This window comes from Dipodomys merriami, unplaced genomic scaffold (assembly GCF_024711535.1).
Source record: "Dipodomys merriami isolate MVZ:Mamm:240054 unplaced genomic scaffold, mDipMer1.0.p SCAF_33, whole genome shotgun sequence".
NCBI lineage: Eukaryota > Metazoa > Chordata > Mammalia > Rodentia > Heteromyidae > Dipodomys > Dipodomys merriami.
The window spans coordinates 10,211,930-10,237,431 of record NW_027204826.1 but is presented as its reverse complement, the minus strand read 5'-3'; the positions used below and the strand labels follow the sequence as shown (position 1 = coordinate 10,237,431).

The window sequence follows — 25,502 nt, the reverse complement described above, 5'->3', positions numbered from 1 at the left end:
AGTGCTCTGCCACTTGAACCGCAGCTCTATTTCCAGCTTTTTAGGAAGCTAATTAGAGATAAGAGTGTGATAGACTTTCCTGCTCAGGCTGTCTTCAAACCACAATCCTCTGATCTCAACCTCCTGAGTAGCTAGGATTATAGGTGTGGGCCACTGGTGCCTGGCTACACCTTGTATTTTAAAGTGATATGATTCAACTAAATTGTTGGTTATAATTTGAGCTTTTTCTAGTAGAAGTCCTTTACACACTTCATCAGCTTGCTGGCTTTGCCACTCCTCCAGCCCAGCTTTTGGCTGGTTATTTTGGTGATGAGTCTTTTGTATTTTTCTCCCAAGACTAGCTTCAAACTACAATCCTCTGGATCTCAGAGCCTCCTGAGTAGCTAGGATTATAGACCCATGGCATTTGATCATTTGATTGTGTGTGTGTGTGTGTGTGTGTGTGTGTGTGTGTGTGTGTGTGTGTGTGTGTGTGGTACTGAGGTTTGAACTCAGCTCCTCACACTTGCTAGGCAAGCACTCCACCCTTGAAACATCTTGCCAACTCTAAAATTAATTAAGCTTTTCATAACCTACCTATTGTACCTGCCTCTGTCAACGAATGTGGTAAATATGGTATTATGTGTTCAGGAACTTGGCTTGATTGCACTTCCAATATACACTTAACATATCTAAACCTTCCATTCCTCTAGGGCAACTTTCAGCATATGTGATTTTTCAGTGCCATGGCATTACCATGGTAACACAAGTACAAGCCATGTTCCCCAAGTGCTAAGAAGTTTGTCTCCTGAATATACATACGTGCATGTGTATATAGTTCCTCCATGGGTTTAGACAAATGTATCAGTTAGCTATCCCAAAATGCTGAACGTCTTAACCTGTCATGGTTCCGTGAGCTGGCAAGCTGGGTTCAGAGAAGCCAGCTAGACTTTCCTGGACTCACGCATGCAGGTGCAGCCAGTTTACAGTTTGTCTGGGACTGGATGATCTGGAATTCCCGCCCTCGTATGTTGAGAGTTTGACACACCATCAGCCAGGGCTTCTTATTTCTTTTCCGTGAGACTTCTCCAGCAGGCTAGTCTCCGCCTCTTCCGTGGTGGCTCAGGGCTCTCAGAAGCACGCACAGGTGAGCCCTAGAGCTCAAGTGCTTTTTCAACCCACTGCTTGTATACTGCATGTTTTTCACTAAGGCAGCTCATACCACTGGCCAGATTCCAAGGATGGGGAAAAAAAAAAAGACTCGACATGCAGGAAGAGCTGTATCTGGGGGAAAGCAAATCCAAACAGGAAAGAAGGTATGACCGGTATTACACTTTAACAAGCAGAACTATTTCTGCTTTTATGTCTCTTTGATTTTCCTGATTAAAAAGTGTCAAATGTGCCGGGCGCTGGTGGCTCACGCCTGTAATCCTAGCTACTCAGGAGGCTGAGATCTGAGGATCGCGGTTCAAAGCCAGCCCGGGCAAGAAAGACCGTGAGACTCCTATCTCCAATAAACCACCAGAAAACCGGAAGTGGCGCTGTAGCTCAAGTGGTAGAGCGCTCGCCTTGAGCTGAAGAGCTGAGGGACAACGCACGCCCAGGCCCAGAGTTCAAGCCCCACGACCGACAAAAAAAAAAAAAAAAAGTGTCAAATGTAGCCAGGCACTGGTGGCTCACACATGTAATCCTAGCTACTCAAGGAGGCGGAGCTCTGAGGATCGTGGTTCAAAACCAAAGGCTGTGAGACTCCTATCTCTAATTAATCATCAAAAAGCTAGAAGTAGAGCTGTAGCTCAAGTGGTATAGAGCTAGTCTTGAGCACAGGGACAGCACCCAGGCCCAGAGTCCAAGCGCCAGGACTGGCAAAAGAAAAGAAAGAAAGAAGGAAAGAAAAGAAGGAAGGAAAGGAAAGAAGGAAGGAAGGAAGGGAAAAAAGGGGGGAGAAAAGGAGGGGAGGAAAGGAGGAGAGAAATGGAGGGAGGGAGGGAAGGAAGTCAAATGTTTGTATACTGATATTCAACATTCCTGAGAGCAGACAGAATAATACAGCACAACAAATCTCCCATAAATACATCACTGGAACCCACTACTTTTTAATATTTTGCTACATTTGTGTTTTCCTCTTTTTGTTTGTTTGTTTTGGTGTCAGCATGGGAGCTTGAACTCATGGCTTGGGCACTCACTGTCCCTGAGCGTTTTCACCCAGGGCCAGCACTCTACTCCTTAAACCTCAGCTGCCACTTTTGGCTTAGAGTCTCACAGACTTTCCTTCCCTGTGGCTGGCTTCAAACCTTGATCCACAGATCTCAGCCTCCTGAATAGCTAGGATAACAAATGTGAGCCACCAGCGCCTGGCTTTGCTTCTTCCATTTTAAAATTTTCCTCTTTGGTAAAACATTGGAAAACAAGTTCCAAACATCATGGTGTGTCAACTCCCCATGTTTACACGGGCATCTGCCACAGAGGTCCTTCCTGAAGCCCCTACAATATGGTTAATATTCATTTATTCATTTGTTTATCGATGTGAGACAAGGCTTCCCTTTGTAGCCCAGGCTACCCTCAAACTCATTATCATCCTGCCCAGCCCCTCCAGTGTAGGAATTACAGGCATGCAAAAAATGTCTGCTTACTGTTGGTAGATTTGAAAAGAAGTCCATACAAGACTAGCAGCAGAGCCAGCTTGCTTTTCTGTTCCCTTATTCTATTGCTTTATTTGGAAAAATGAGTCCTTTCCCTTTCGTTTGCTTCCCATGGAAGCATCTACACACACACACACACACACACACACACACACTTTTTTTTTCTGTCAACACAAGTTAGCCCTATAGGCAGAATTCTACTAAGTTGATAGATAGATAGATAGATAGATAGATAGATAGATAGATAGATAGATAGATAGATAGATAGATAATTTAGGGGTGGGAATTCTTCTTCAGTAGTGTCATGTGTTTCCAGTTGTCTCATAAAGGCATAAAAGTTTGCTTCTCTTTACCAGGTGCCAGTAGCTCACGCCTGTAATCCCAGCTACTCAGGGTGCTGAGATCTGAGGATGCTGGGGAGGAAAGTCTGAGAGACTCTTATCTCCATTAAACTACCCAAAAGAGCCAGAGGTGGAGCTGTGGCTCAAGTGGCAGAGTGTTAGCCTTGAGCAAAAAGAAGTTCGGGGACAGTGCCTAGGCCCTGAGTTCAAGCCTTAGGACACACACACACACACACACACACACACACACACACACACACTGCTGCTCTTAATTTCTCAGGATGCTCAACTTGATCATTTGAGCTTTGTCAGAATGTGTTATGTGTCAGAGGATGATATTTTCTTCTCTTTCCTTCCTTCCTTCCTTCCTTCCTTCCTTCCTTCCTTCCTTCCTTCCTTCCTTCCTTCCTTCCCTCTCTCTCTCTCTCTCTCTCTCTCTCTCTCTCTCTCTCTCTCTCTCTCTCTCTCTCTCTCTCTCTCTCTCTCTCTCTCTCTTTCTCTTTCTTTCTTTCCTCTCCCTGCAGGTGCTAAGTGCTGGTCTTCTAAAGCAACTTCCTTTCTCATCAGCTATAGTAACTTGAATATCCGAAACAAAATGCATGCAAAATGTATCTTTCCTTTTACTCTGCTTTAGAAAGTAAGGAGGATATGTCTCCCTTAACCAATTGTCTGATAAGCTACTGCTTGTTTGCAGGGCTCTCTCACGTTCTTGGGCTTCCTTGTTATTAGGAACTCAAGTTTTAGAGGTTTGGTGGGTGTTATGTAGTAGCAGTCTTTTCTTTTTTTCCTTCCCTTCTCTTCCTCCTTTTTTCTCCCCTTGCCTTGTCTCTCCTGGTCTCCCTTTCCCTTCTCCCTATCCTATATTTCTCTCTCCTCTCTTTCTTCTCTCCTCTCCCCACCCCTTCCTCTCCCTTTCCCTTCCTCTCTCTCTCCCTCCTCTCTCTTCCCCCTCCCTCTCCCCTTCTCTCTCAAATAGAAATTTTTATTTCCCAACAATATTACTATGCACTAATAGACTTACATCCAATTACCCATCAAAAAGCTGAAAGTAGAGCTATGGCTCTAGTGGTAGAGCACTAGCCTTGAGCAAAAAAAAGCTCAGGGACAGCACCCAGGCCCTGAGTTTATTGCCCATGGCCAGCATTGTAAAAACAACAAATACAACATCTAACATTATACATTGTTATATGGTAGTGATACTAACATATATTCAATATGCTTATATTTGCTAGTTATTAATTATATGTTAGATAATACAATAATGAGAATGGAACAGTTTTATATTAATCTACACAATTATATACCGGTTTCAAGGTAATGGTGCTTATTTGTATTATTACTAATGTACTACTAAAGAAATTTAAATTTAATGTTTTCTTTAGAATATGCTAGAGCCAGCAGAATTCTCTTTATGTATGTAACTAGCTTTATTTTGTTTGCTCAGGGTTTTTTCTTTCTTCAATTTTTCTTCAGCTTTTACAACTGAATTTTTCTGGATTTCATTTCTTTGGGGAGGGGGGTCTGGTCGTGGGGCCTGAACTCTGGGCCTGGGCGCTGTCCCTCAGCTCTTCAGCTCAAGGCTAGCGCTCTACCACTTGAGCCACAGCGTCACTTCTGGCTTTCTTCTTTTTGCTTATGTGGTGCTGAGGAATCGAACCCAGGGCCTCGAGCATGCAAGGCAAGCGCTCTACCACTGAGCTACCTTCCCAGCCCCTTCATTTTATTTTTAAGTACACATTTTCATGTTTCAAAATCAAAAATGATTTATAGAATATATATATAGAGGGAGAGAAATGTGTCATTCCTGCTCTAAGAATGTCCTTTTGTCCTCTGAAAGTAACTATTTTTATGTGTTCATAGTTTTCCTTTCATTGTTTCTTTTCAAAACATAAGCAAATACTTGTATATACTCCTACTTCTCTCTTAAAATTGGTTTTTGTTTTTGTTTAGCGCCAGACCTGGGGTTTGAACTCAAGACCTGGATGCGCTTCCTGAGCTTTTGTGCTTAATGTTAGAGCTCTACCATTGAGCCACAGCTCCACTTCCAGTTTTTAGGTAGTTAATTGGAGATAAGAGTGTCATGGGTCCTTCTTACCTAGGTTGGTTTTAAACCAGATGCTCAGATCTCAGGATTACAGGTGTGAACCACTAGCACCCAGATGAATAAATCTGTGTTTGTTGGCTTTCTGTTGATGTTACAAAATGCCTGAGACAACCATCTTTTTTCTTTTCTTTTCTTTTCTTTTTTTTTTTTTTTGTCGCTCGTGGGGCTTGATCTCTGGGCCTGGGCGCTGTCCCTCAGCTCTTCAGCTCAAGTCAAACGCTCTACCACTTGGGCCACAGGGCCACTTCTGACTTTTTCTGCTTACATGGTGCTGAGGAATCGAACCCAGGGCCTCATGCATACAAGGAAAGCACTCTACCACTGAACCACCTTCCCAGCCCGAGACAAACATCTTAAAGGAAGCAAAAGTTTACTTAGTCTTATGGTTTCAGAGGTCTTGGTCCATAGTTGCTTTGGACCTTTGACACAGTGCATCAGGCTTTGTGGGCAAGGAGGTCAGAATGTAGGAGCTGTGGTCCCAGTATCTCCTTTCAAAGGCATACCTCCAATGTCCTAACCTCCTCCCGCCAAGCCCCTCCTCCTAAAGTTCCACAACTCCCAATAGCAGGATAGTCTGGCAACTAAGCCACACACATGAGCTGGTGGGAGACAGTAGATCCTAACCATAACCATATTCCCTCTCTTCTCTCTCTGCTATTCAATGAGTTTGGTACTCCTCGACATCTTAGAAGACATTCTGAATTAAAGGAATGTTGACAGGTCTCTTCCTATGATCCCTCATGCCTGAGGCTCAGAAGATGTCTTATAGAAGATGTCTTATAGATGTCTGATAGGCTTGTCCCAGAGAAGAGCCTAAGGAAAAAGGTGTCAAATCCAAGAAGACATACATCACTCCATATGTATTCTTTTTTTCTTGTTCTTATTTTTCTTTTTGGGTGGTCATGGGGCTTGAACTCAGGTCCTAGGCACTGACCCTGTACCTCTTTGTGCTCAAGGCTAATGCTCTACCACTTGAGCCATAGTACCATTTCTGGCTTTTTCTGAGTAGTTTGTTGGAGATAAGAGTCTCACAGACTTTTCTGCTTGGGCTGGTTTTGAATCACGACCCACAGATCCCAGCCTCCTGAGTAGCTAGGATTACAGGGATAAGCCGCTAGCACTCATCTTCCATGTGTACTCTGCATTGTGCTCTGGCTTCCATTCATACTCTGCCTCCCTAGGTCATGAATACAGACTCAGCTTCTGAAAAGTCTAGAGGTGACTCCAAACCAACATGTTCGAAAATAATCTTCAGCCTGGGTGCTGGTGGGTTACACCTGGAATCCTAGTACTCCGGAGGGTGGGGTCTAAGGATCACTGTTGGAAGCCAGCCTGGGCAGGAAAATCTTAATGACTATGAGTTCAAGCTCCAGTACTGGCAAAAATCTGTATAACATTTAGAAACTAGGGAGGAGGAAAGTGAGAGAAAAATGAGGGCTAGGGCAGGGGTAACAATGTTAGACAAGAAATGTGCTCATTACCTTATGTGTGCAACTGTAACCTCTCTGTACATCACCTTGGCAATAAAATTAAATTAAGAAAACTGGCATATCAGCAACATTAGAAGAATACAAGAGACACAAAAGAGTACTCTGGAAGAACTTGTTAATATTGTATCAATGTGAGTCTTTTAGTTGTTGACAAATGTTTCATAGAGGTTAGCAGTGGAGGAGGCAGGGTCAGAAGTGGTTCCAGGAACTCAGGGTTCTGTCTTTGCAACTTTTCTATGAAGTCAAAGTTATTCTGAAGTACATTTTATTTAGTGTGCAGGCACACGCACATGCACACGAGCATGCACACATACACAACAGATTGGAGACAAGATTCACAATGAATTTGGTACAAAAGTATGTACAGAGATTATTAACAAACTAAATAATAAAATAGAACAGGTTGATATCTGGTAATTGGCACACTATTTTTGTCTATTAGATGGGCAGAAAATATAAGAGATTAATATTATTAACTGTTCACAGGATGATGGGGAAACAGGATAAGCTGATTCAGTTTTCTTGGAGGGGAAATTGGCACTATCAGTGAGTTTTTTTTGTTTGTTTGTTTGTTTTGTTTGTTTCTGTTGGTCGTGGGGCTTGAACTCTGGGTGTCATCCCTCAGCTCTTCAGCTCAAGGCTACCACTTGAACCATGTCTCCAGCTTGGCCTTTTGTTGATTAATTGGAAATGGAGCTTATCAGTCTTTTGGGGGGGGGCTGGGGCTGGCACCAAATTTCTATCCTCCAGGTCTCACTCAACCTCCAAAGTAGTTAGAATTATAGGTGTGAGCCATTGATGCCCAGCTTTCTTCTATCTACACACATACACACACGCACACACACACACACACACACACACACACACACTTATAATGCAGAAAGCAATATGAAATAACATTAGATTTAACTAGTAGTGTTCTTGGGAAATTTGAATGGGAATGCAGCAGATAGGGTTCCAGTGGACCACCCCACCCCTTTCTCTTTCTCTTTAAAGTATCTGTTGTTCAGATAGTTAGGAATGAGTGTCAGTATTCTTTGTGAAATTAGAGGTTGAGTGATCTCAAAAGACCTGGGCAAACATTCACTGCAGTAAGAACTGGAGTTTCTGAGATGCCAATCACAGATTGACAGATGAGTTTACAGGAACAGGTGGGCATATATATATATATATGTATATGTATATGTATTCATATATATGTGTGTATATGTATATGTATGCATATATATGTATATATGCATATATATGTATATATGTATATATACATATATATGTATATGTATATGTATATGTATATATATATATATATATATATATATATATATATATGCATGCCTGGTTGGGGGGGAACCTGTATTCTCTATTTCAAGAGGTGAGTGGTGTAGGTGTGGGGGGGGGTGAGGGGAGATTAGCAGAAGTGCCATTAAAGGAACATAATAGTTAAAGCTTTTTGTTGTTGGGTTTTCTGCAGGGGGCGGGCAGTGGGGGTGGTTGTAGAGCTTGAACTCAGGGCCTGGGCACTGACTCTGAGCTCTTTTGCCCAAGGCTAGCACTCTACCACTTTGAACTTTGGATCTACTTACTGTTTTCTGGTGGTTAATTGGAGATAAGAGTCTCAAGCACTTTTCTGCCCAGCCTGGCTTTGAACTATGATCCTCAGATCTCTGCTGCTTTCCCAGCAGCTAGGATTACAGATGTGAGCCACAGCACCTGGATAAGCTTCCCCCCTCCCCCACCGCCTCATGACTTGTCGTGATTTATATCTGCTATTGAATACCCTTCTAAGTGAAGAACAATGAACATACAAAATGTGAGCACTGATTTCATGTTTCCCATTGAGCAACACCAGTTTTAAATATACATCTCTGGAAGATTTAATTCATGAGAAGTCACTGACTGAATGCCATTGACACAATGCATTTTGTGGCTTGTCCCTGGAGGGTACTTCGAGCTAACCAGAAGAGACAAACCAAAGTCAGGAAGGTTGGAGGAAAAGGAGAAAGGACCCTGTCCCCAGGCACAGAACCAGCCTCCCAGGCACAGGTTGCATAATCACAGCAAGCAAGCGGGGGACCTTCACAGAGCCCACAGATGCCTGTGTTGGGCCCAGTGGCTTGCTGGGATCCCGGTCTCAAAAGCCTTAAAATGTCTCCTCCTTCTTTAGACTCAGAATCAGGGGAAGTTGTGTCTCAGGCCAAGCTGTTCCAACCACAACAGTCACCAACAAAATGTCCATGGCTGGTTGGCTTGGTTCCTGAATCTAGGCTGGGCCAGACAGCTTACACTCACTCCCACTAAGAAGTGGCCTCTGGCCAGCGGCCCACCAGACAGGAAGTGGTGCTGCCTGCCCAAGATAAAGGGGGTACATATATTGGGCCGCACCCCTGGCTCACTTCCTGGTCAGGGGCAGAAGCAGAGGAGCAGGGTGGAAGAAGACCAGTACCTCTCAAGAAGTGACTGGAGTCCAGGACCCAAGACAGCCAAGGCTCTAAACCCTATGTGCCCTGTCCCTTGTATAGAACACAAAACCACAACTGAAATGGTTAAGATTCAAGCAAGCCAGCCCCAGCGTAGGCCCCTGCTGCTCTGAGGGACTACACACAGACACTGGTCCCAATGTTGGAAGTTACCAAGGAGGTACCAGTGACCTCAAGAGAAGAAGGGGATGGAGGGACGGGGACAGTGAAGGCGGCTAGCCCCCTCCCCCACCATTGGGGAGGATGGAGAAGAAAAAAGCAGAGCGTGCAATAAGTTTCAAGTGTTAGCTGAAAGAGAGGTGAATTGCCCATTCCTTCATCTCTGTTTTCCTTGGGGATTAGAGGGAGCGCTGTTCTGTTACTTCTGGCAGAGCTCTTGGAGCAATCATGAAGAGGATGTGGGACGTTTTGTTTTGGAGAATGGAGGACAGACAGACCTGAGATGAGCCCAAAACTGGCCTGTCATGCCACACCAGCCTGGCTGGTTGGATTTCTGGAACTTCTGGTCTCCTTGGTTTTGTGATATTCAGAACCCTAAAGAGAGAAGGCTCTGTTTTGCCCCCCAGTGAGAGGCAGGGTGGCCCCCCAAGGAGGTACTATTTTAGGACCGACTCTTCTTTCTTCTGAAATGAATGTAAAATGACTAGATCTTCATGTTTGTCCTTTTTTTAAAAAATAAAAACAAACCATGTAATGACTGAAGCCAGAGGGTAAGAAGGTAGCTGGGATAGTAGAAATGATCAAACAACAGTATCTGTATAGATGCAAATATCAGTGAAACTCATTAATATATACAATTAGTGTGCATTGATAATTATAATAAAACTGAGCATTCTTCAGTGTTTCCATTATGTTGAAATGTACCTACTATATGTGAAGGAGGATCCCACACATTCAATCCCAGGGGATCACGCAGAGGCAGGCAGGCACAGGATTATAAGGTTTATTAGAGGAGCCATATTTCCCCCAAGAGAAAGCACATGGCTCCTGTCACCATCCAGGTAGCAGGAGGGTCTGGGGAACAGAAAGTGAGGTAGATGGGCGTGCAGGTGGCTCTGGGCAGAGAGCGGGAGGGGCCAGCTGTATGGAGGGAACTCCAGGAGGGGGGCTGAGGACCAAAGATGAACATAATACTACCAATATGAAATTTGCCATTTTAACTACCGCTCAGTATGCAGTTTGTAGTGTTTAAAATAAGATAGAAACGACATCGAAAATAGGTGACTTTATAGTGCACTCTTAAAAGTTTTGTTTTTTTTCAGCTGGGGGCTGGTGGCTCATGCCTATCATCCTAGCCACTCAGCAGGCTGAGATCTGAGGATCAAGGTTCCAAGACAGCCCAGGCAGGAAAGTCAATGAGACTCCTATCTCTAATTAACTAGCAAAAAGCTGGAATTGGAGCTGTGGCTAAAGCAGTACAGTGCCTGAGTTCAAGATGCAGTGCTGGCACACAGGCATGAAAGTTTTACTAATTTGTGAAATCTAGAAACCTTATGAATCTTAAAAAGGTTCTTCAGGCTATAGTGTAAACAAATGGAGATGTAAAAATGAAATCCTCCTCCTTCTCTCCCCCCCACCCCGTAACTAACATAAACTAATTTTTTTTTTTTTGGTCCGGTCGTGGGGCCTGAACTCTGGGCCTGGGCGCTGTCCCTCAGCTCTTCAGCTCAAGGCTAGCGCTCTACCACTTGAGCCACAGCGCCACTTCCGGCTTTTTTTCTTTTTGCTTATGTGGTGCTGAGGAATCAAACCCAGGGCCTCGAGCATGCAAGGCAAGTGCTCTACCACTGAGCCACTTTCCCAGCCCCTAAACTAATTTTTTTTAAAGTTTCGTTCCCATTTAACAGTTATGTAATTTTATTTTTTGTGGAGGGGAAGAGGAAATTTTTTAAAATAAGTTATAACTTACAGGAGTGAAGTTAGGATGTTTTGTTTTATATTATAATGCTTTGGTAGAGTTCTCTTACTTCTAGTAATTTATATAAATTTATTTCTGTGACTTTATTTTGTGACTGCACTGATCAAGTACTTCCTCCTTGTATTTCATGCATAATACCCACAGTTACACCAAAAATGGCATCAATATGCTTTTTCTGGATTGTTTTGCAATGGAAAAACAACCAAACCCACATCTTTTACATATATAACAAACATACACATATGAATACATAATATATAAATATGCATTATATGTAAATATAAACATATATATTCATTAGGTCCAGGTTATTCAATAAGTGCTTTCATTCTGAGCCGCAGACACCAAAACTCCCACAGGAAGTTGTTTTTGTAAGTGTTGTGGCTTTTTAGTTTCCTGATTTTTTGCATTAAGTAGTAAGAAAGAAATCTGTACACGGAAAGATAATTTTTTTCTAAATTACTTTATTGATGTTTTAAGGGTGATATACATTGAAGTTCCCTTTACATGCATCAGGTAGTAAGTACATTTTCTATTGCATAGTATCATCTGTTCCCTCATGCTCACCTATTCCTTCCCTCCCCTCTCCACCCACAGATTGCAAAGTTCACTTTCCTCCATGGCTTGTGCAGCCAGTGTGCTCCTCTTTTCACTGCTTTTCCTCTGATTCTGTGTCCTCCCCCTCCCCCAGATATGCATGTGAATACACCTTATGTAAGGTAAAGAATACAGTCATCAGCAAATGAAAAAACAAATTAAGGAAAAAAAGAAAGAGAAATTCTTGGGTGAATATCACTCCAATCTCTAAATAAGAATCTCCAATTTACTCGAATGTCTTCCCTTTTCATTCGTCTAGAAGGAATTATGGCTACATCCATCTGTCAACATTTCACATTGTGGTATAATTTTAAACCATTCTGTGCTCAGTGGATCGAGTCTTAATTGTTAAGGCCGGTTCTCTGAGATTATGTTGTATGCTTTTACGTCCTACCAAAGCACCTCCTTAAAATAAACTGTAGGAATGAAAATCCATCTTCTCATTTTTCCTCCCAGTACTAGGGTTTGAACTCATGACCTGTGCCTGCTCCACTAAGTGTTCTAGCCAGGCCTCCAGATGGTGTTTTTTAATTCTTGACTACTTTGATTATTTGGAAAAAAAGATATACAAAAATATACTTTGAATATCCAAAATATCTATGCAATTTAACGCATAGGGCAATTTAGGAACAGTTTACTAAAAAAAAATACCACTGTAGCCAGGTGCTGGTGGCTTATGCTTGTAACCCTAGCTATTTGAGAGGCTGAGATCAGGAGGATGATGGTTCCAGACTCACCCAAGCAAAAAAAAAAAAAATCCAGACGTCAATTATTTTTATGCAGAAAAAAAAAAAGAATAAGAGCTTGATTTGCAGAATGTTCTTTTCTAGTTCAGCTAGCTTAACGGTGCAAAATATATGTGCTTGGAAACCTTAATTGGTATTTATGTGTCATATACAGGCATTTCTTGGTTAGGATTAAGTTTGATGTCATAAAGTTGAATTATAAAGCGAAAACCATTGCTTCAAACCAGATGTTTATACTCTCCCACCCCTAATTTCTTGTGTGTCTCCTGTGGCACTAGGTTCATGAAAGATGACTTGGATGTGTCTCCAGGCCTAATACAGGCTGGGCCAGGTGTTTTCAGGCCTCCTGAGCGTTTTCAGTCTGTCCCTGGTTCTCATAAATCTATGACCGGATTTAATTGTGGCAATCGGTGCAAAAGAGAGCAATACCCAGAGACTGTTCAGAGCTGAAAGCCGACGTGCTTTAAGGCAAAAAAAATACACCTACCTTTCACCCAGGCAGACACCTGAGGCTAGCTGTGACCAGGGATGGAAGCTGAAGGAAAGGCCATTTATTTGTCAGCCTTTCCACTACACTCATCCAGCCTGGCTGGGCGAGGAGTTGGTAAGGAGTCGGCAGGGGTCTGGGGTCCTTGGGGAAGCGAATTCTAAAGACCTTTCATGAAAAGCAAACAGGAAGGCTGGCTGAGCAGCGGAAACTTGCCTAGCAAAGTTACTTGGGATAACAGCTTTTCCTTCCGCGCTTGGGGTTGGTCCCTGGCCGTGGCCCCGCCCTCAGCCCCGCCCTCCGCCCCGGCCGGGCATGCTCAGTGGGGCCGGCTGGCAGGTTTGCGTGGCCCGCCTGGGGTTGCCGGCTACGGCTCGGGCCGCCGACGTCGGGTTCCTTCGCGGCGCGCGTTCCGGGGAAGTTAGGTGCGGGAGCCGGGCTTCCGCGGAGACGCCGGGAGGACCGCGGGGACGGCGGGGAGGCCTCGGTGCGGCCTTGAGGGGGCCACCGAGCGGGCGGGCCCGACGTGGCCGCAGTCGGAGGGAGGCGCCGGGCGGGCGCGCCCCGTGTGGAGAAGCCCCGGGCGGGGCGGGCGCTCCACGGACTTTTGTCCGAGTTGAGTCCCCTCCCCCTGGGCCGGGCCTTTCCGGCCGCCCCCGCCCCGCTCGTCCCGCTCGCTCCCGGGAGATGTTTATTTGGGCCGTGGCGTGAGGAGCGGCCGGGCGGGCGGGCGGCGCGCGGAGTTTCGGGTCCGAGGAGCCTCGCGCGGCGCTGGAGAGAGACAAGATGTCCGCCAGGGCCGCGGCCGCCAAGGTGAGCGTCTGCGCGGCGGCCGGGGTCGGGGCCGGGGCCCGGCCCGCGCGGCCGCCCGTCGGCGTCGGGCCGCGCCCCGCCCTCGCCCGCCCGAACGAGCGCTCGGGGAGCCGGGGGTGGCGGCGGCGGCCCGGGCCGGCCGGGGCGGCCCGGCGTCCCGGGCAGGTGCCAGCGCTGCTCGCTGCGGGCGGGGACGAGCAACAGGTTCCGCGCCCAGAAACTCGGGCGGCGACGGGCGAGGGCACTGGGGCTCCGGGGGAGCTGGAGATCGGGGTTCAGGGCCTTCTCCCCCCCGCCCTCCTCCGGCGGGCCGGGGTGCCGCTGTCCTCGCTGGAGCGTCTGGTGCCCGGCGAAACCGTGTGGTTTCGATCTGATGTCACCCGCGGTGGTATGCGCCGGGCCCGCGATAAGGCGTTCCGACCGAAAGCCCAACGCTCGAGCTGTACCGGCTTAGCTTTACTTATTTATGTATATTGGGATATTGATTTCAGGTGACTCGGGTGTTTTTCTTAAAGGTAACTTCTTAATATGTTTAAATTTAAGCAATTAAATTTACAAAGGGAACTTCAGAATCCCCCTCCACGGAGGAAAAGGGCTGGTAAGGGTCAGCAGACCTAACTTTTCCCATCCATTTTTTGCCATGTGCTTATTATGTGTCTGCTTTAGAAAGCTAAAAATCTTTAAAGGAAAACAACAACAACAAAAAAACAACACAAGAGTACATAGTGATCTTTTTCCTCTTTTAAAGTAGTCCTTCCAGACAAAAGCAGGGATTCAAAAACGGTATGAGAATTTCCCTCTTTTAAAAAACTAGTAACTTCAAACAGTATCAAGCAGGTGGTTTTTATGTACTTTTTTTTTTTTTCTGCTTGAAATGTTTCTTCTTGACATGCAGGGAGCAAGTGTAATTTTTACAGGACCTTGTTTTCGAATAGAAAGCTGTTAACATTTGGTACTGAATGAGATTCTTTTACAGGTATAAAGCTTTTCTTCTTTAAGAAGAATTTAACTTGTACCCTTTCAGCCTTAAGTTGATGAAGGCCAGTCTAAACCTAGAAATCAAAGGCCTAGAATAAAAGGCAGAATTTTGCAGCTTTTAAAAAGAAATGCACATTAGTTACCCTTTCCTCAGCTTCCTTTCCTGGGAGGAAAAGCTTTGTTTCCCTGTGACACAGAATGTCAGTTTCAGAAGTGTGATAGCTGGTACTTGATACTTGAAGCAAAGCACTTAAAGGGTTATTTCATCTGTGTAGAAAAAGTTTTCAAAGATTGCCATGGTAAGGTGATTTCGGAGGAGGGATACTTTTATTCTGAAACTATGGTACTGAGATTTTTATGAGATTGAGAAACTTCACTGGTTAAATACTACATTATAAGGATGTATACTTGCTTAAACGTCTATGAGTGAAATGGGAGCCAAAAGCTGATTTTCTTCAATGCTGTATTATGGGGGCCACCTCAAAATCATAGAACAAGGGAAATAATAAATAGGTAAATGGATTGAGAATTAGCTGTTTCCTTAAATGACATTTAGTTTTTAAGGTGACCAAAATGTTGATTAAGAGCTAAGCTCTAAACTTTACATAAAATGCTTTTGTTCTTCCTATCCCCTAAGTTGAAAAAAGTGAACCAATTTTTCAGCTTTTTTGTTTTGTTTTTAGTACAGTCGTCAATCTCTTAGCTAGTATTTTTAGTCTATAATTCTTTGTAACAATGGAATTAAGTTCTTTACAATTCTTTAAAATATTACTGAGTCAGGAGTTATGTGCATTTGAAATTCTGAAAGACTACCTAAAGATAAACTATAGACATATATGTATATAATATGCATTGCCTGTGTCTTAATGAAGAACATAAATTTGTGTTAGTGAGATAAAATAATGCACTTTCTAGATGAAGAGAGTCAGTGTTACCTGAATGGTTGTATAAATGTAATAAAGTTCTGAGTAGAGTTCCAAAATTCCAGTGTGGAAAACCTGACAAAGGATTTAAAAAGTTTACCTGGTAAAATAGATAACCACCAAATTTTGGGGAAAAAAGCCGTTCAGAATCTGTGGCATTTAATGTGTGCCAGGTATTGTTTTCTGTGGGTAATTCATTTATCCTCACAGTAACCCTAAAAAGGAGCATTATCTCCACTTTTTGGATAAGGAAATTGAAACATGGTTGAAGTGACTTGTCTAGGGTCACTTGACCCAGCAAGAGGAAAACTTACAAATATAAGCTAACTGGAGATTATTGGGGAAGGTTGTGTTACTCAAATTGTTGTAGGACTCTTGACGATCCACTTTCTAAAATCTTTATTTTCTACATACCCTCCTCCATCCAAATGAAATCTGAGTGCTTGAAAAAAAAAGAGCAAATAAAATACATCACGAAAGTATTAGGAGAAACCTTTTTTCTTAAAAAAAATTTGATATATTTGAGTGAAGAGCTTCTTTGTGCAAATTAAGTAAAGGGCAAAATGTTTTTAATATGTATGCCTAGCTAGAATTGTGAATCTGAGACAACTTGAAAGTTGCAGTGGCTTTGTTTACTGGTGTACCTGATACAAAATTATGTGAAAGATTTTCAAGCTGCTACACTTTTGCAGAAGCAGGAAAGCATAAGATTGTGCTGTGGATTCTGTTGATTATTTTGTGGTATGCTTACATGTTTGTTATGTCTGGGAGGGGGGGCAGTTTGGCCTACCTTCTGTGGTGACATCTGAGATTATAATGCATACTAGTATGAAAAGGATTTACACCTTTTTTTTCCCCTTGTCATTCTTGAGTTACAGAATTCTGGGGAATCCTTTTATTGTATCAAGTGAGGCATAGTGCATTTTTTTCTCTCATAGCTGAACAGTTGCTTTTGATTATGCTAGTAAGTTGGGCATTTTTAAGGGTCATGGCTAAAGATTTAATTTATGTAGTTGGCTGATAATCCTAATTATGTGTAGGATAGCTTTCATACCTTTTCTCCCAAACTGATGTTCCCACGTTAGGAACCTGTAAACTGGAGTCGAACTTGAGAAACCCATTGATTGCTTCAGTGATATGAGGTCAGCACTCCTCAGCAGATGAGGTTGAAAGCAGCCTGTCTGTGCCTTTGAATGCTATCGTGCAGTGTACATAGGATTCTTGTCTAGTTTGGTTTTGAAGAGGGAAAAAAATTACAGTAGTTTCACTTTTTTCCCCCAGGCTTGAAACAATGTTCTGTCTCAGACTTGCTCTTTAATCTTTTCTCTATTTAGAGACCCAATGTAAACATGAGTAGGGTTCTAAGAATAAACTAATATAAATAAGGTGGATTACAATGCTGCTAAGGAAACTCTTATAATTTGTTTTAGTGAAAAATTTGGCAATGTGGCTAAGGCCCTGCTATGGTAACAGCTGTCAGTTCTCAGTGAAGTTAGATGCCTCCCGCCCCTGACTGCTCAGTCACAGAATGTCCCAGCCCCACCAAGCATGCATTCACACACTAGTGGCTGAGTCCTGGCGAGCAGTTGCCTAGCCGAAAACAAACTAGTGGAATGAGCATTGTTATTTTTTTTACTAGGGAAGTTTTTGACAATGTCAGATAAAATTAAAAGTCAGCTTTCTTTCTAGACCATACTCCTGAGATATTTGATTGACTGAAACTTGGTTTTCATCCCTGACTTTGTAAGGATAGCTTTTTAAAAAGCATATTAGTTTGACAATGCTTAATCTTGTAGACAGAGAGAAACATTAGGATAATTTACCAAGTGTCAAAGTTAATCTAAATGGACGTGTTTCAGAGCAGTATGTGTAGGCCTGCAATAAAAAAATAGGACTTTTGCTATCTCTGTCCTAGAGTGCTTAATTTATTTATTGCAAAGAGTGGCTTCAGGTTGCTCCTTTATGGGTTAGCCAGGTGCTTTATTTCCATTCCTTCTTAAACAGATAAATTCTTAATAATGCTAAGTATGTTGGGACTTTTAATTTGACATCATAAAAGTGGATAAAAAATTAGATTCTGAACACTGCTTTAGACCACAAGAAAACCAATGGTGCACAATTTTGTCCCATAAAACACCATTTGAAAGCAGCAAGGCCCTGTCTATTGAATCTTAGGAAGTTCTTAGGCTTGGATACATGGGTAGGCAGGTTGATGAATGAATGCTCTTCCTGCTTTTCTAGGCACAGAAAGGTAAAAGCAGGAGCTTCAGTTGTTAATCAGGAATGTAAGATTCAAGTTAAAAGAGACTTTTCTAATTCAAAAAAGTAGTGTAAACTCCCAAAGATCAAAAAGTTCACTTTTTGTCTTAGTTGTTTTAGGAATTTTAACTCTTGGAATTGTCACTAGTATCCTTGGGGTTTCTGTTTGTACTGAATGAATTTTCCATGCTAAATGTATGGATTAGCTCTTTAATTCAGTATGTAATTCTAAAATTAGAAAGCTACCAATAATGGCTGTTTTTGTTAGCTCAATAAACATCAAAAACATTTTGTTTTAGATGCCTGTCATCTAGAAGTATGTAATTTTCAGCTCTGTTCTGTATGATCAGTCTTGAAATGTGTAATTTGTTAAGGGCCAAATTATTATTTTTTTTGGAGGGGTAGTACAAGAGTTTGAACTCAGGGCCTTTAGGAAGGTGCTCTGCCACTTGAGTCACACCTCTTGAATTGTTTGCTCTTAAAAATAAATCTTAGCAAATTCACAGTCATCCTATAGTAACACAACATTCTAGAAACATTCTGGATAGGGAAGGTGGCATAGTCATAGCTAACACAGTTTTGGATTTTTCCTTGTTAATTTTTTTGAAGTATTTAAACATTGAAGATTGGATCAGGATACATCAAGAAAATGATTTCTGTGTGTATTCTGTAATCTCAACTGGGAAGGTTGAAAATTTAAAATAGTTGGAATTTACTTACTTTTGTCCAGTCCTTGAATTAATGACGTGGACAACAGACACCATGCTAGCATTTCTGTTGACACAAGTTGTAACCCATGATAATAATGCAAATTCTTTTTTTTTAATTGTGAAAATGCCGTATAGAGGGGTTACAATTACATGGGCAAGATAATGAGTACATTTCTTACTGAGCATTGTTGCCTCCTCCTTTGTTTCCCCTTCCCATCCCTTCCCATGTCCACCCCCCTCCCAAAGTTGTAAAGTTCGTTTTTCGACATAAGGACTTGTTGCAGTGGGTCCACCTGTGTCCCTATTTAAACAATGTTTTTTTCCCTTCCCCTCCACCAATTATACCAACATCAAATACAGTGAAAGCAGGGCTTATACCGTGGGGGAGTAATAATGTGAATTCTTTTTTTTTTTTTTTTTGGGTTCGGTCGTGGGGCCTGAACTCTGGGTCTGGGCGCCGTCCCTCAGCTCTTCAGCTCAAGGCTAGCGCTCTACCACTTGAGCCACAGCGCCACTTCCGGCTTTTTTCTTTTTGCTTATGTGGTGCTGAGGAATCGAACCCAGGGCCTCATACATGCAAGGCAAACGCTCTACCACTGAGCCAACTTCCCAGCCCCTAATAATGCAAATTCTTAAGAGTATAGTTTACATCCGCCAGGCATTTATTACGTAGACAGTTGTACCAGGTGTTCTTGTAGGGTGCTAGATAGAGAGCAGTGTGCATATCCTGTACTGCTGGCAGACAGCAGCAGATTAAACACAGTGCACAATGGTAAGTGCTAGAATTCCTAACATGCCATTTCTAGGTCACAATCTCCCACCACTAGAAACCATATATCTACCTTATCTTCTGTGGTATTTGTTTTTTAGTTTTTCTTTGTAATTCATCCCCCCGCCCCCATTATACATTTGGCCAGCATAGTATTCTTGCTTACCTCCAAACTTTACACAACAAAATTTCTCAGTGTGGATTCTGCTTTTGTTCAACTGCATTTGTAAGAGCTATAGTGTAGGGAGCTCATTATTAGTTCTAGAAATTTATACAGATCATAGCATTTTATTGTATTAAGCCTTACTGCCATCTAGCTTTGGGGAAAGTAGTTTAGACTTTCCTTGCATTTTGAAGAGGAATATTGTATACATCTGATTGAGGAATAGGACTTGGGTAAGCATATTAACAAGTTGTGGAAGCCAGGCACCGGTGACTCACGCCTGTAATCCTAACTACTCAGGAGGTTGAGATCTGAGGATCTCGGTTCAAAGCCAGCCAGCCAGGCAGGAAAAGTCCGTGAGACTCTTATCTCCAATAAAAACCACTAGAAAACAGGAAGTGGCGCTGTGACTCAAGCTGTAGAGCACTCACCTTGAGCTGAAGAGCACAGGGACAGCACCCAAGCCCAGAGTTCAAGCCCCAAACCGACCAAAAAAAAAAAAAAAAACAAGTTGTGGAGTACTTACAATAGTGTCTGCTGTATACAGGTTTTCAGTGTTCTTGTAATGCTTACATGAAAAGTCAAGTTCCCTCTCCCCGCACCCTCCCTCCCCCCCAGTTCAAGACTGAGACTGGAACTTGGTACTTGAAACCACTTTCACTCATTGGCTAGTGCTCTATCAACCGAGCCATGCTTCTAACCCTCAAGTTGGTTTTAATGTGTAATTTTATGACTAAATCTTAAACCTACCATCTTATTCATTTGTTTGTTTGTTTATTTTCTGGTACTAGGGATTGAACCCAGGGCCTCATACATGCTAGGCAAGAGCTGTTGCCCTAGCTACTCCTCCAGCCCCCCTGCTAGCTATGTCCTTCCTATGATCCTAAAGCATGTTTTAGTAAGCATCCACTTACTTGCTTCTATAGGACAACATAAATCCATGATCAGGAGAATTACATATCTTGGAGAAAAGTTTAAGTAAGTCTATCTTTCAAAATACAATTATAGGAACCCTCTCTTGGTAGAGGGACCTCAGAAAACTGATTTTTTTAAAAAATCAGTTGGATTTTAAAAAAATCAGTTGGAATATTTAATTAAAGTACACAAACCTGTATTACCCCTAAAACCAGAAGGTAGTGGTTGTGGCAAGTAAATTTACATTGAAGTTGTTAATATGAGAAACAATGGAGAGTACTGAGAGATGCTTACCTCAGCATTTCACGTGCCTGATCCCATCTGGTCCTCAGTACCTAATTCTGGTAGGTACTGATAGTACCATAACCCCTGCAGGTGAAGGACCAGAGGTTGACTTGCTGTAGCTAGTCCATACCTACTTATATACTCTAGAGCTCATACACGCACATACTTTTTGTGTTGATGTGTTCTAAATGAGCATCAGATGTGTGTGGAATGGTGTTAGGTGAGTCTTAAAGCCAGACCAGTTATGAATCATGAAAGCTGGAAGAGATAACACAGCAGTCAGAGAGCACTGGCTGGATTGAGGAAGCAGCCGCTGCTTAGCTAAGCAGGACTGTTGTCCTGGGGGAAGGCAGGCCAGCTCTTCCAGTTTTTCAGAACAGGTTGTAAGTCTGGATTTTGGCATAAATCACTAAGACTTAAGTCATGCCAGCTCATTTATTTATTTTTTTCCACCTTGTTTTGAAATAGAATACCATATGTATAGAAGTTCATAAAGTAGTATATATGACTGAACTATTAGAAAAGGAACACCACTTGGATTCCGCACCACTTGAATACTGCCTACCTGTTAACCGGCACAAAGAAGTTGAGTAAAGTAAGAACCACCTCTTTATAGCTTCTCTTTCCTGTTTCATTTTGTTTACTTACTTTAGAGCTTATAGGGGTGACAGTGACATGGGCCCTCGGCAAAAACCCAACAAGCCACCAAATACCAAGACTGGTCTGGGGGTGTGTGGTAAAGGACCCACCTAGCAAGCGTGAGGCTCTGAGTTCAATTGCAGCGCCACAAAATAAAGTAGTTGTGAAAGTGCAAGTAGTACCCAGCTCAGGGTAGTCGCATAGTCAGCAGAGCCCAGCACATAGTAGAAAGCATTGTAAGTGAAATCTGTTTTAATATTTTAAAAAAGAAGCCTGTCATAACTGCAGTGTACGTATACTCTTCTTTCCTGGCATTCTTTCCTCCATCTACCCCTCCCTCCTTCTCTTCTTCTTTACCTCCTTGAGAGAGGTTAGCCTGTAGATGAGAAGGTACTTTCAGCCTTTAACCTGCTGAACATTTCTTAATCTCTTCACTTGTTTCATCAGTACTCTCTAGCATGTACATCTTTCCTCTCCCCACATCCTCGAACACACTAATGCTCTCTGGGTTGCTGTAATAACCTTCCTAACCTTACATAACCTAGAATAATCTTTTCTGAATCGAAGTATTACTAAGTTTCTCCTCTCCCCCCCCCCCCATTCCTCTTATGGCTTTTAGAAATAAAAGATTGAAATCCAGGTGTGATCAGGAACTTGTAGTGGGTTATTAGGCCCCTGCATATTTCTCTGGCCTCACTGCATCTTTCTGCTCCTTGGTTGGAAAACTGCATTTTCTGCCAAGTTCCCCATCGATACTTTTTTTCCTTTTTTCCTTTTTTCGTGCTTATTTATTGCCTCTAACTATAGGTTTAGTTGTATGTTTTGGTTATCTGTTTCTTGTGCTATAAATATGAGCACCAGGGCTATAGTGATTTTTGTCTGATTATTTGCAGAGCTTAACATGAGGTCTCCCACATAATCAACTCTTAAATATTTGAATGAATGAAATACACTTTCCAAGCAAGGTTCTTGTTTGAGTTCTCTACCTGGGAATTTCCTGGCTCCATCTCATATTCATCTAGCTCCTGTTCCCTATTCTTAAGAACTTTGCCCTGGACTACATTCTGGGTCCGAATTGAGGTGTGCAAGGTCCCCATACTACCTTCCACAGCTCTTAAAATGAGATAGCTTAGGCTTAATTGTCTGTTGTTTCTTAATTAGTATCTAATGTTCCTTCTAGGAAAGACTTGTCTTAAAAAAATTCTGTTATTAAGTCGTTTAAGGATTCAGGTGGATCTGTTGCAACAATGAGAAGTACAAAATGTCATGTCAAAACCAGCTTTACAATGTCGGTGTGGGGGGGGAGGGGGGTATAATTGGGTGGGGGGAGGGGGGAGGCGGGGAAGGGAGGTGAAGGGTAAACAAAGGAGGAGGCTGCAATGCTTGGTAAGAAATGTATGCATTATCCTGCCCATGTAATTGTAGCCCCTCTGTACAGTATGTTCTCAAATAAAATAAAATTAAATTAAAAAAAAATTCTGTTATTGCCGGTTGCCGGTGGCTCACACCTGTAATCCTAGCTACTCAGGAGGCTGAGATCTGAGGATCACGGTTCAAAGCCAGCCCGGGCAGGAGAGACCGTGAGACTCCTATCTCCAATAAACCACCAGAAAACCGGAAGTGGCGCTGTAGCTCAAGTGGTAGAACGCTCGCCTTGAGCTGAAGAGCTGAGGGACAGCGCCCAGGCCCAGAGTTCAAGCCCCACAACCGACAAAAAAAAAAATAAATAAAATTCTGTTATTTACTTACTGGTTATATTAGACAATAAATAAATAAATAAATAAATAAATAAATAAATAAATAAATAAATGTAGAAAGTCCCAGAAGCTAATACTGTATCCCCAAGACTACTTGGATTTTTCTTTTCTGAAAGAGAAGGCAGTTGCTAAATGAGCCAGCCTGTGGAAATGTTAGGTTTTGGGTCTTTCCTAGGTCAATAATATCCCTATCATCAAGGTGCCTTTCTTTTTAAGTGGAAAATTTCAAACCATTACAGAAAGAGATGAGTATTTCTGCATTTTATCCTCAGTTACAGATACCAATTTATAGCCAGTCTTGTTTGATTCTATACTTCTAATTGTATATGCCCTTTCCATTATTTGAAGCAAATACTGGGCATAGTTTCACATTAATATTTGAGTATAAATCTCTAAAAAATAAGAACTTAAGAATAACTGCATCACATACAATTGTGCTTTTTCTAAAATGAATTCTTAAATTTTTAAAATAGTCTGAGATGTCAACTTTCCCTTTAAAATTTTTTGTAAGTCAGGATCAAATAAAATCTCATTGATATGCTTTTTTTTATCTCTTAAGAAATACAAGGTCGAGGCTGGGAAGGTGGCTCAGTGGTAGAGTGCTTGCCTTGCATGCATAAGGCCCTGGGTTCGATTCCTCAGCACCACATAAGCAAAAAAAGCCAGAAGTGGCGCTGTGGCTCAAGTGGTAGAGTGCTAGCCTTGAGTTAAAGAGCTGAGGGACAGTGCCCAAGCCCAGAGTTCAGGCCCCACGACTAGCAAAAAAAAAAAAAAAGAAATACAAGGTCCTCCATTCCTGTGTCTTCTGCTCCCTGTACACTTTGATTGATTGAGGAACAGAATTGCATTGTACAAATTTTCAGTCTGGACTTTTGCCTTTTGCGTCTTTGTGGTTAAAGTGGTGCTTGATCTCTGTTTTCTGTAGTTTGGTAACTGTAGCTAGAACAGTTCTCTCTCCTAAACATAGTAAAATACCATCAGTGAAATTTAACATTTTCTGACAACCACATCAGAAACTTTCTTTAAGGGGAAAATTATTTTTGTGTTCTTTATATGTGTCTAAAGTTACTACCATTCATCTTGGTAGTAATAATGTCAGTATAAGATTTTTAAAAAGATACTTTATATTTTTCTCTACAAAGTCATTGAATTTTATTCTCTGTGTGGGCATATATATATATATATATATATATATATATATATATATATATATATGTAATATCTCAGTTTGGAATAACCAGGTTTTAAGCACTTCGTAGCTAGACATGGTTAGTGGTTACCATATTGGAGAGATCTAGAGCTTTGAGTGTTTGATTCTTCTTTTTTTTTTTTTTCCCTTAATAAGGCTGTTTTGTAAATAGTGGTATTAGGATTTGGGGTTAGTTGTTACATGGTCAGTGTTGGGATTTCTTACTCCACTGTGTGCTGCAAAATGATGATGTTAATTTTTTATATATTTTTTTATTGTTAGAATAGTGTACAGAGGGGTTACAGTTACATGAGTAAGGTAATGAGTACATTTCCTATCGAGCATTGTTACTTCCTCCTTTGTTTTCCCCTAACATCCCTTCCCTCCCCTGATGATGGATGATGTTAATTTGTTACTCCTCCTTCTTTTGTTCATTATAATGTCTAAAAAGAGAAGCACCATCATCTACTGTTTGGTTATCAGTGGTACTGTTTGTATAGAAAAGGCAAGATAAATAAATCCTTAATAATAAATAATAAATAAGTCCTTCCTCATCTGTTCCAAAGTACTGAAATGAGTTGTCATTATTTGTTATTGTTCAAAATTCAGTGAATAAGTAGATGATTGGAAATAATACCTGATTTATTTTGAATCTTTTCTTGCAACCCTTACTGTCATGTTACTTTATTTTGAAGTTTTTGCAGCATAATCCATTAAAATAAGCAAGTCATAGGTAGTATGTAAATTGATGGGTTTCAAAGTGATTACCACACCTCTATGCCCAGCACTTGGATTAAGAAGGAGCACTTACCAGTACTCTTGGGGCTTCTCCAGTCTTTGTGTCCTTCCAGTGGCTGCACCTCAGAGGCAGTATCTGGACTTGTAACAGTATGTTTTACTTGTGCCTGTTGTTTTTTTAAGTCTTGAAAAATCACATGTACCACTTTTCATGAGTTATACAATTCTTAATATATTCACTGACAAACATGAAAGTTTATATACAACTTTATAACTATCCTTTTCCTCAGTGAACACAGTGGACCCTTGGTACCCATGTGTGGGTCTGTGGTTCCAAGGGGATCATTGTTGTGGAAAACCCACAGATACTCAAGGTGGAGATTCATCACTCTTAAGACTGTAGACTTACCTATACTGTGTAAGGTACATGTGAGCATCCATAACTTGAGACCACTGAGAGTAGGCTGCATTGCTGTCGCAGAATTTACCACTGTGCCCTCACTACTCAACAAACCTAGATCTTAGTTCATGTTCTGTACCTCGAATACTGCAGATGTTTGATTAATTTTCTCATAACTCTGCC

The 25,502-nt window shown here is 42.0% G+C and overlaps 1 protein-coding gene across 8 annotated transcripts in view; it reads left to right on the top strand.

Annotated features, from left to right (window-relative positions):
• Window positions 1–25,502, top strand: part of Tjp1 (tight junction protein 1) — a 188,219-nt gene that overhangs the window by 95,431 nt on the left and 67,286 nt on the right. For 2 of the 8 annotated variants that reach the window (XM_070043127.1, XM_070043124.1), the window contains exon 1: window positions 13,205–13,594. The exons of the other annotated variants lie outside the window; for them this stretch is intronic. In XM_070043127.1, coding sequence (XP_069899228.1) covers window positions 13,568–13,594 — 27 coding nt within the window. In that variant the 5' untranslated portion in view covers window positions 13,205–13,567. Of the gene's footprint in view, window positions 1–13,204; window positions 13,595–25,502 lie in introns of those variants that run through there. 8 annotated transcript variants of the gene reach the window in all.